The sequence below is a fragment of the Dermacentor variabilis genome, chromosome 1 (genome assembly GCF_050947875.1).
Source record: "Dermacentor variabilis isolate Ectoservices chromosome 1, ASM5094787v1, whole genome shotgun sequence".
Classification (NCBI taxonomy): Eukaryota; Metazoa; Arthropoda; class Arachnida; order Ixodida; family Ixodidae; genus Dermacentor; species Dermacentor variabilis.
The window spans coordinates 32,971,240-32,982,750 of record NC_134568.1 but is presented as its reverse complement, the minus strand read 5'-3'; the positions used below and the strand labels follow the sequence as shown (position 1 = coordinate 32,982,750).

The following is an 11,511-nucleotide window of genomic DNA, read 5'->3' as shown; positions in this document are numbered from 1 at the left end:
ATATTGGACATTTCTTCATCAGCCCTGCGGAAGCTGTGGTTCCTTAAAAAAAACTTAAACACGCTCCAGTTAGTACCAAGATGTTAGCTTACAATACATGCATTCGGTCAAACCTAGAGTATGCTGCTGAAGTTTGGGATCCCCTTTATAAAAAGGATGTTTTGCAACTCGAAAGATTCCAAAGAAAGGCAATAATATTTATTTTTGATAGATACAGAAAGCACGATTCGCCATCCTTACTGATGCAGAAGTACAATGTACCGACTCTCGAGGTTCGCCGGAAAATTAGTCGTCTTGGCTTTCTTCACAATTGTCTTGCAGGGAAAACTAAATTAATACTTCCCAATTGCATAAAACCTTTAACTGCAAGGACAGGTAGACACAGCCATGAGTACTCTTTATCGCCAATTTTCGCTAGAACCAACGCACGCAAGTACACTTTTTTCCCTCGAACAATGTCCGAATGGAATTCCTTGCCCCGACAGATTTTTGAATCCGCCGACTTTAAGAAGACACTCGAGTCACATATTGTAAACTCCGATGGATGAACAATGCTACGGTCTTCGTGTTCTGTTGATTTTTGTTGTTGCTGATCTTCGTTACATTGAATGTATCCTTTGTAGCCCCTCCTGCTAGGGCCAAATTACTGGCCTGCAGTATTGTGTAAATAAAAATAAAAAATAAGGTTTTCATGAAGGTTTTGGCAGCCAGACTTCAAAGCGTCATAAAGAAAATACTGGCAGATCACCAGGCGTGTGGTATCAAAGGAAGGTCGATTTTTTTCGAATATTCACACGATGCGGTGCGTGTTCGATTGCTGTCACGTTACTTTGGGCGGAGTCGCAGTGCTTCAGCTTGACCTCGAGAAAGCCTTTGATTGTGTGTCTCATGATATTTTGTTTGTCATTTTAGATCACGTTAATGTTGGTTCCATCATCACTGAGGGAGTGCCGTTGGCGTACCGGAACTGCACAACACGCTTAATTGTGAATAAATCATTGGGTGCCCTCATTAACGCCATGCGTTCTGTGCGTCAGGGCTGGCCCATCAGTCCTGAATTGTTTGGCATTTACATAAAAACTATGTGTTCGGCGATAATTCAAAATAAGCAAATACGCGGGTATTGCTTGGAAGCCACACAAATCTAGCCCTTGGCATATGGAGATGACATCGCGGTGTGTCGTACAAGCAAACAACTTATTGAAGGAAATGATAAGGGTAGTGACAAATTTTTGTGATGTGACGGGCAGTAGAGTGAAATGGGGGAGTCCCTCGGTTTGTGGCACGGTGAGTGGTCTTCGGCCCCGGACAATTTTGTAAATGTGAGCTGGCCGGGTGAAGACACCGACCAAATATCTAGATGTTCCCCTGGACAGTTACGAAAATAGCGACGAATACTGGACGAACCAAGCAAAAGAAACAAGGGAAGAAGCAGACAGGTGGAAAGGCATCAACCTGTCCATTTTCGCAAAGGCAACTGTGTGTAACATGTTTTTTTTTATTACGAAGTTGTGGTACGTCATGCAGACGTTGTGCTGTTCAAGGGTAAACGTGCAAAGGCTGCACAAAGTGTCGCGGTTTTTATCTTGGGCTTTACCGGGGAAAGGTTTAGCCGAACAAATCTGTTCAGGCACGTATAGGCTGGGCTTGGCGCATCTTTTTGTACGACAGTTTATCAATAGATTTTTGTTTTTCGGGATGTGCGTGATCCATTTCTGCGTACGGTATGCCAGCTAAGATTGAAAGGCGCTTTTCCCGCACTTATCGTTAGTACGGATAGTATGCCGGGAACCCCCGCTTCATGGCTATCTTAAAGAAGTTGCAGATAGTGTGCGCTTTCTTTCTGTGCGTTTTTTTAAAAGATTATTTAGGTGGCGTGAAAAGCAAAACATTATATAAAGATGTTTGCGACATTGTATTTCCAGTGCCATTGTACAGAGCTCTATACAGTGGAAGACCAGGACAGGATGTCCTTAAACCAGTGAAACATATGGAGGTGCCTACTGGGTTAAAGACATTCTTTTTTAAAACTACATACAGGAACACTCTCAGTGAAAACATTCATGGAAGAAGGTGGCTTCCTTGAACTCTGGGGCTCGCACTGCTTGATTTGAAAGCAACCTGAAACAATAGACCATGTCTTTTTGCATTGCTGGGCCTGGGTGTTCTTCTGGGATGTCCTACAAAGAACAATGAAGGAGTTTCCGTGAAATCCGCATGGGATCAGGTACCTAGCGGTAAAGAATGATGAAGGGGTTCCATTCGACCTAATAATGCTCAATGGCCTTCATTGTTTACGGCGGGCAAGGATGGCTGGATACCATTGCGACCCGAACGCCAGGCCTGCTCGTTCTTAATACCGAGAAAGTATGCCTAGTTTCATTAAAATAAAGAAAATATAACATTGTGTACCCGAATGGCTGTCGAGGATAGAACCTCTGACAGCATTGAAAGAATTTTAATTAGACAACGCCAGTCCTTACTGGACTGATAGTTTTCATGTTTTTTCAAAATATTTTTAGTTGTTTGTTTTGTACTTTTGTTCTGTATTATGTGCTCTGTACAATGTCGAAGACCAGCAATAAATAAATAAATATCGCAGTCGTGGTCGAGTGATTAAGATGATGATGATGCAGCTGCTGCTGCTGCTGCCGCAGCCGCCGCCGCCGCTTCGAGTAATCCAGATCAAGGACTGCAGTTATAATACCTGTCACAGGCGATTTTTAAAAATTCTATATAAAGAAAAGGACATTTCGTCGTGTATACTTGCGTTCGGCCAAAAGAAAGCGTTCGGATGTAAAAAGCGATAGCATTTTTGTACATCATTTGAAAAAAAATTCTTTCTCGTCTAAAACAAAAAGTGCTGGCTTACACTTTTCGAAAACAATTTCAGGCGTTTTTCTATGAAATACATGACTTTTCAAATTTTTAGGTGGACAACCTCAATGGAATTTCCAGCTGTAAACATGGCGCAAATGTAGTTTTTGCGTCTCCTCAATGACTTTTCCATGATGTATCGCGGTTATTGCATGGTAAAGTATTTTTGTCAATTATTTAGGAATGAGACTGCCAAGAATAGTTAAAAACACATCTGTCGATATATGTCAAGTCCTTAACGAAATTTCGAAATGGCCGAAACCGGCCTTTTGTCCGAATTATAAATATATCAAAAGTAAAGTTGGTGCCTACAAAGGAAAGGGCATAGGAAAGCACAATCTTTCACAGTTATTAAGAAGAAATTTACTTTTTATAAACTAAGCTTCATTTCTTTTAAAGCTTAGGTGTTTTTGTCTGGAATATTCTCCCCCCCCCACCCCCTTGCAAGACTATACCGGGTGTTTCACGTAACTTGAACCATGCTTTAAAAATTGAGTGGAACACCTAGGTACATGAGACCACATCCATCTTGTTTGCAGCTGTCCTAAGTAACTCAGTTTTTCTGTGTGATTAATTAGCTAATTAGTTACATTTAATTGCGAATTTTCATACCTGTAGCTGTAGTGCGAGCTCAGAAACATCAACTTGTTTTCATAACGTTATATTTTACATAATCTTCTATTTTCATGAAAAAATTGCATGAAACATTTCGGATTAAATCTTTTTTTATGAGAAGCTTTCGCTGTGGTTGAAACTATTACATGCGTGTTAACAACCATTCAGTCCAATATGTTTTTCCTTATTTAACTAGCGACTAGTCACGGTTAACTAACTGAAGTTTTCGAATATAAATTTGTGACGAATATGTCAATACGAGCATTTGAGAGCACATATTCAGAATTTCAGTTTTTTTGTTTCTTTACTTTTTTTTGTGAAAGGCCTTTCTTTCACCAGAGATGTAGACCTGTCGCACTTCAAAAATTAGTGTAACTCACGACGACTAATAAAATATTGTCGCGTTGTAGTGACTGTGAAGAACATAGCAGCAAATACTTTGCATTTCGAAACTATCTCTTGACTTTGGTAGTACATAACTACAGTGGCACGCGCGGGGGTGGGGCGTTGGCGCGTAGTACGAATTCTAGTTCGTTATAGCGGGGAGATAATTTTAAATCTTAGAAATGGTCAATGAAATCGCGTTTTTTTTTTTTTTAGAGGAACCTGCCTTGCATTTTCGATTTATCAAATGAATATATAGGGTGTCCCAGCTAGCGTTAGCCAAGCTGCTAACCGAAAAAGAAATATTTAAAGAAGTACGGTGCAAGATACAGTCATAAGACTTAGGCTGTTCGGTCGTCAGCGGTCCGACAGCCGAAGACCGTGGTTCTTATAATTGTATCTTAATTGTATTTTAAATGTTTCTTCTTTCGGTGAGCGGCTTGGCTAACGCTAGCTGGGACACCCTATATATTCATTTGATAAATCGAAAATGTCCAAGGAAGGTAGGCGAGTCGAATCGACCGGAAGCATACTTCATTAGAAGTCTGGAACGTTTTGAAGGGCTATAGTTAGTTCACGTTTATCAAAAGAAATTAGCGCGCGAGTAGAAATGACGAACACCACACCATTATAGACAGAACGAGCGCCGATACTGTTTCCATGCGTCTTCCTGCGCGGTGTCCCCCTCATTCCGCTCGCGCGGCATTTTGATTCTGGTAATTGAACATAAATGTATAGCGGCGTTCGCGCGCCCTTCGCGCATGACGTCCGTGCGGAATGCGGCGCTTTTTGAAGTGTTGCGCTGGCACGCAGCAGAGATGGTCGCACAAACAGTTTATTGAAGCCAAAAACCAAAAAAACGAACACGTTGGAGGCATTACATGCCGTGCACGTTTGCCTTGTGCTTCGCGAGCGCCGGTCGCATCATGTACGAGCGACCGCAGCGGTCGCACTTGAGCGGCTTCCCTCGCTCGTGGGTGACCACGTGTCGGCGCAGCCACTCCACGGAGCAGTAGCGGCGCCGGCAGATGTGGCAGGCGTGAGGCTTGCCGGCGCTGGTCCAGCCGCTGGTGCGCCTCGCCGGTTCATCCCCGGTGGAATCGGCCACGGCAGGAGCCGACCTGCGTCGCGCTGGCACTGCCTGGGCCGCCTCCGTGAAGCGTTCGGCTGCGTAAAGAGATGTCTCGTCAGACTCTCGGCGCGAAGCAGTTTTGTAGCGATCGAGGCCTGTTCCTTCGAGTATAGACCATTTTGTATAGACCATTTTATCATGTGCGCCGCCATATGATGATGACGATGATTATTATTATTATTATTCGTTGGAGTTAGGCCAGAGCTAAAGCTTTAGCTCGGGCCCGCCTACGACGCAGCCTATTCAAATACATGTAAAACGAAAAAAACGCTGTTCTGAGATAAGCCCTGGACCAATTTTAATGAAATTTGTTGCATTTGAGAGAGAAAGCCAAATTATAGTGACTGTTGCAAGCGTAATTTCGATTTAGGACAAGAATTTTGTGTAAAGAATTTTTTTTTAAAATTCGGAAGTTTGAAAAACATAGAAGCACGAAGTTTGCAAATTAATAGCTCTCCGTCAAGACCAGACATCGCGGTTCTGTACACGGCATCCATTAGATCATTCAAAGAAGAAAAATTCGATATGTCAATTTATATATCACCTGACTTTGTTACGTTGTGCACAAGGGTTCTGCAAAAGCTATATTTACACATTACAAAACTTTTTTAGATTCATATGTAACATATCATTTTTCTCCGCTTTAGGTGTACTATGAAGTGCCATTCACAGAATTCTGATATCGTTTTTCATTGCTGAGTTAAGAATTGTAAACTTGATAGTTTCGTTTTCTGAATATCTTCAATTTATGCCAGTTTTAAATAAAAAAATTGATGATCTATATCAAAAATTGGAAACCAACAGTCACTCGACTTTAAGTTTCCTTTTAAATGTAACAAACCTCGTCAAATTTGGTGCAGCGGTTGCCGAGAAAAACGAATTCTTCTTTTACGTGTATTTATATAGGAGCACCCGAGCTAAAGCTTCCTCTTACGGCGAAAACCTTAGACGGCTCATGGGACAAACAATCCGATGTCCGGCGTTACGCCGTCCGGCGTTATGGCAGCAAAATTCACAGGGAGCCTAACCCACGGCCTTTGGTGGGAGTCGAACCCACTCGGAGATATGGGCGAACCAGCCATATCTCCAGTTGCATTCCAATTGACATCGTGAAGGTCGAGAGTCGAACTCACGACCTTTGGTGTTAATTAAGGCGAAAATAATTAAGGCACAGTTAATTAAAATAGTTAATTGAGTCTCTCGAACCCACGACCTTTGGTATATATATATATATATATATATATATATATATATATATATATATATATATATATATATATATATATATATATATATATATATACGCAGGAAAGAGACGACGAACTTTTTGGGAGACTTCTTTTACTTAACGTTTTCGGCTGGTGGACCAGCCTTCGTCAGAGTAGTAGTAGTAGTAAACGTTAAGTAAAAGAAGTCTCCCAAAAAGTTCGTCGTCTCTTTCCTGCGTATGTTACGTCGGGTCCTGCGTGCTGAACTTTGAAGAAAACCCCTATATATATATATATATATATATATATATATATATATATATATATATATATATATATATATATATATATATATATATATATATATATATATATATATATAGTCCAAAGCTCCTTGATCATGTGCAACTTTCCGTGCCGCAAAATTATACCAGGCAGCATTCCAAAATTTTCTGCGTGGCCTTGTTGCATTAGAGGCTGTCCTGTGGCTCGACTCCAAAAAACAGCTAATAAGTACTCTGCCCGAATTGAAATATTTCTGAGTTCATTTGGTGTGTCTTCTATATATGTAGATTATCGTGCTGTATCATTAGCTCCCTATATATATATATATATATATATATATATATAGTGCCATGGACCACATTATAGAGGAACAGAAGGTCTGATTTAATACGTTTTGATTTTATAGGCGTGAGTTGAGGTATATTTGAGAGGGCTGGACTATGGTCGCCAATAAGGCAAAAGCGTGTTTCAGTATAGATAGAAATTTATTTAGGACGCGTACAATGAGGTCAGAATTATATTTGCACGTTCCGCCCCAAACTACAGAGGCATACTCTAGTAGTGGAAGGCACACAGTAGAATGCAATTTTAGGAAGGCAACAGTGGAGTGGAAGTAATGGAATATGCGGCAAACAACACCAAGAGCGCGAATAGTACGTTGTTTCGAGTTTTGAGCATGTGAAAAGAAGCTAGGCGCTTTGTCAGCACATCAAGATATTTCATTTTATAGACCCTGGACAATGGAGCATCCTGAAAATTTCGCATGCTGCGTTTTCTACATATAACTTAATACCATAGTTTTGGAAGCATTTAAAAGTAGCTTACTATCTCTGCACCAGTTTCAGCGTGAAAAAATCTCCTATTGCAAGTCATTGAAGTAGTGAACACTGCTGACAGTCTTAAATAGCTTTAAGTCGTCAGCATTTAGAAGGAATGAAGAGTGTTGAATTGCTTACGAAATGTCATTTATGAACAACTGGAACAGAAGAGGGCCAAGAACGGATTCTTGAGGATCTCCGCTAGTGGCCTCATAGCTAACAGGCGCTTTGTTCATTAATATCAAGAAAGCACGATCTATTGCTTAGGTAATTACATGAAGAGTTCATGTCATGAAGAGTTCAAGTAATGAAGAGTTCATGTCAAACTACATCAAATGAATTAAGTGAATATAAATAACTACTAATTGGCCTCTATATGTGCCGCACTGGAGGCATGGGTCATACACATGACCAAGTTCATTGCTGTAAAGCGCCCTGCTACAAAATCATGCTGTTCATCTATTAAAATGCTCTTAGCACTAATAGAAAGCAGGAAATGCAATACAGATTCAAAGACTTCTGACGCAGCGTAGAGGAGTGATATAGGCTGGTAGTAACTGCACTTCTAGCATCAGATTTATGTACGCGCACTAACCGTGCTACTATTCAAGAGCTAGCTAACGTACTAGACTTTAGGGAACTGTTGAAGATGCATGTGAGAACAGGGACAAGTATGCTTCCATAATAAGCAGTGCGGGAGGGATACCATCAGCGCCGCAAGGAAGGGAAGGTTGGAGGAGCTTTATACACTTCAAAGCACGGTCTTCATTGGCTGATAGCGTACACACCGTACCAGACTGAGAAGGAAGGTTAATTAAGGTAGTAGCACCCTTTACACCAAATACAGGACCGAAATTTTCTGCAAGAGCATCAGCAGTGTTCGAGACATCACCATTTTCAACAAGGCATACATCTTCAGCACTCTTTTTAGAACAGTGCGATCGCACGAAGCTCCAAAAATAACGATAGTAATAATAATACTCAGTAGTGTCCCTTTCGAAGGTTGTGGGATCGGTCCCCACCTGCGGCAACTTGCTTTTCATCCACTTTCATTTCCATTAATTTATATTTTCCTTAAGCACAAGTAATTTCCCCTATGTTGTCCATGGTGTCAGTGTTTGTTGGCTTCTTATGATATGATCAGTAGTGTCCCAGTATGGGAAGCTTATGCAGGGACACTAACGTCCAGAGAGTAACTCTCACAAAAAGTGGAAAGGCAAAGTGTGAGAGAAATAAAATTTTGAATCACTTCCAGTTTGTCGTGGTGTCGTGAATCTCCTGCTGTCGGATTCCTTGCAACTTTTTGTTTCTTTCTTTCTTTGTGTCCATATGTCGCCAGGACTACGAGAGACACCACACTTTAAAAGGGCTCTGAGCGACTTTTTATCGAAGTGGAGAAAGGCATTTGAAGTGAAAATAGGCTATTTCAGAGATACTTTGCCGCAAAAAGTACTTTAATGCGTTCAGCAAAAGCGGTGTTATTGGCAATCAAACACGGCCTCCGCTGTGCTCGTGGTTCCCTCGGTTCCCTCTTCAATGCCTTGCACTGCGAAGGCTAAGGCGCAGTGGAGCGAGCCCACAACGCTCCGCCAAGAATAAAGAACCAAATTTCCTTCGCCTTCTAAATGTCACCGTGGCTCGCAGTTCAAATTTCGTTTTGAACGTTAACATAGACGCCACAATTTCCGGCTTTGGTGCCTACGTCGCAGGCCAGAATACATGGAGCGAACTTTCACGACGAAGTTCGGGCGGCAGAAAATCTGCCGCGGCGCGACGCTGTATGTTCGTCGGGCTGCGCTACATGGAGCGAAGGCACGGCGGCCGCCGCCGGCGAGTCGCTGCGTTGTTATCAGTGTGGCTAGACGAGGCAAATGCGCTGTCGTGAAACACATGACAAAAAAAAATCTTTAGCGACAATTATTATCGCTTTTGAATTACGGAACACTCTAAAAACGCGTAAAATTTTGTTTAGAAATGATTTCTAGTCTTTTTTATGTGTTTGAGACATTCATGTGCCGATGTAGTTTAAAGAAAGCGGCGATGCTATGCGTTGTGGCAACACTGGGCGGGTAGACAACTTTCGGCTCCTCCAACTCCGCGGCTCTGTTCTGTGGCTCAACGCGCGCGCGGCCGAAGCAAGCAGACCCGAAAGTAGCGCACGTGGGCTTGTCTAACCATGGCTGTTATTAACTTGTTAAATTCCAGCCGCGCCACTTTGGATGCCATGAATACGAAAAGCGGGAGACCGGCGTGAACGATAGAGCGGGATCGGGATACACGGACAAGCGAGGAAGCCTAGCCGGAAGTCGGGGCGGATAGTGAGACCTGATTGGCTCGCTTTGGGGCGCCGCTCGTTTGCCGCTTCCGGTATGGTCGCCGCCCGACGAACTTTTCTGCGCCGGCTGGATCGGCGGCGAACGACGTTTTCTCCGCCGCCGCGCGTCGCGCGTACGCCGCCGGGCGTCGAACGCCGACTATTCGTCGCAAATTCGCTCCATGTATTCTGGCCTTAAAAACATAAGCCAAGCGCGGTTGTCCTCAGCGAGCCGTATAGTGCACTTAGCCGGTGGACTCGTGGCGGCATCCCGCGGCGGCCGTGGTATCTACGCCATGATGTCAGCTAACGGCCAATAGCAGCCGTCTAAGGGAATGGCGAAATAAAGCGTCGGATTGCGAAATTAAACGTTCAGAAGAAAGTGAGTGCACGGCCTTCTATTCAAAGGAGAGCATTTGAGAGAAAGGTGACTTCGCGAATCCGCTTGCGAGCTCCACGCACCGCGTATGACAGCAAAACGGCTGAGACGTTCACAGCAGCGTATGCTACCCGCGGACTATGTTATTTCATCAAGCCCGAGGGGTCGTTCAGGGCACCTTAGGAACTTGCGTCCGGGCAGCATGACGCAGCCATCGGTCTCGCGGTGCATACCGAAAAACCTCTTGCCGCAGACGGCGTTCAGAGGGCAAGCGCAGTGGCCCTGTTGGCGCCATGGTGACAGTATAATAATCGACGCTTTCCCGCTGCACTTGTGTTCAGGACAACATCGAGGGAAATGTGAAAGACGATGCCGTTGGGATTTCATGGCAACGTTGGGGAGTGCGTCTGCTCAACCCCGATTCCTATCGTAGAATGTTATGCTCACCTCCCTACCTTTTGATGTCAAAGGGTGATAGGGTTCGTCATGGCACGAGCACAACGCGCTTCTAACCATAGTAGCCCTCCAAAACCAACTAATGACTAGCACTACGAGCATGCTTCGCTGCAACTGTGGCGTACGTAGTGAAACTAGTCGTGAAGTCAGTCTATTCATGCAATAAGAAATCTGTACGCTCTTTCCCCTTGGAAAAAGAAACGCAGGCTGGTTGAGGAGAGGTTGAGAATGAGGGCTCTTTGCCATACCTCTCGGTGAGTTGGCCGGCGTGGGCGGCGCCTCTTTCGGTTCGGTCACAACGTATCCCTGGCTGCGTCTGTCTTCCGGGGGCGCAGGCTCGGGTTTGGGACCCGGGTTGGCGCGGCGATCAGGCGGAGTTGCCGACTTCGTTTCCGAGGTGTTCGCCATTCGGGTTCCTGCCCTGTCTCTGCTCACCTGCGCAGGCTTTTGTTTATCCACGGTGGGAAGCTGCAGAAACGCGTCGACGCGCGGCGCGGGGGCCGTGTGAGAACAAAGGCTCTGGCCTGCAAAGACGGCGCCGGAAGCTTGGCGGGCTAGGATCAGGTGCACTCCTCCGGATGCCAGTGCCACTCGATGCTGCGCGGGCGCTACCCAGCACCGTGTGTGGTATACTGTCCGCACCGTGCCGCCCAGTCGGTGGAAGCGAATGCGCGGGTATCTTCTTTTTCTATTCGAACGATGCTTACTTTTCCCACCGCGTGAGGGGCCCGCTGAAGGACTGTCGGAAGCCAGATATGCTTCATCGCCGCCGTTTCCTTTTTATTCTTCATTCTGCGGCGTGTCTGGTGACGTCTCGTCGGCTGGCGTCACGTCGTCGTTTCTGTACTCGACTGTCGGCTGCCTCATCACATCCAGACATGCGGTGTTATAAGTAATGTATAGGCATTGGCGTGACGAGAATGAAGCGGGTAGGTCTTGAAAATCTTAATGGCATGCTTTTTCCAACGCTGCCGGTGGCTAAAGTCGGTTTGGTGCGAAAGTGCTGCGAAGCAAAAAAAAAAAAAGACCTCTGCCGGCAGCTA

At 44.4% G+C, this 11,511-nt stretch overlaps 1 protein-coding gene across 1 annotated transcript; it reads right to left on the bottom strand.

Moving 5' to 3' along the window:
- Positions 1–4,693: 4,693 nt before the first annotated feature.
- LOC142570751 (uncharacterized) lies at positions 4,694–11,159 on the bottom strand. Its single transcript, XM_075679094.1, has 2 exons — positions 10,717–11,159; positions 4,694–5,043 (listed from the first exon to the last, which is right to left on the bottom strand). The coding sequence occupies exons 1-2, from the start codon at positions 10,874–10,876 to the stop codon at positions 4,754–4,756; spliced, it is 450 nt and encodes a 149-aa protein (XP_075535209.1). The 5' UTR covers positions 10,877–11,159; the 3' UTR covers positions 4,694–4,753.
- Positions 11,160–11,511: the final 352 nt, after the last annotated feature.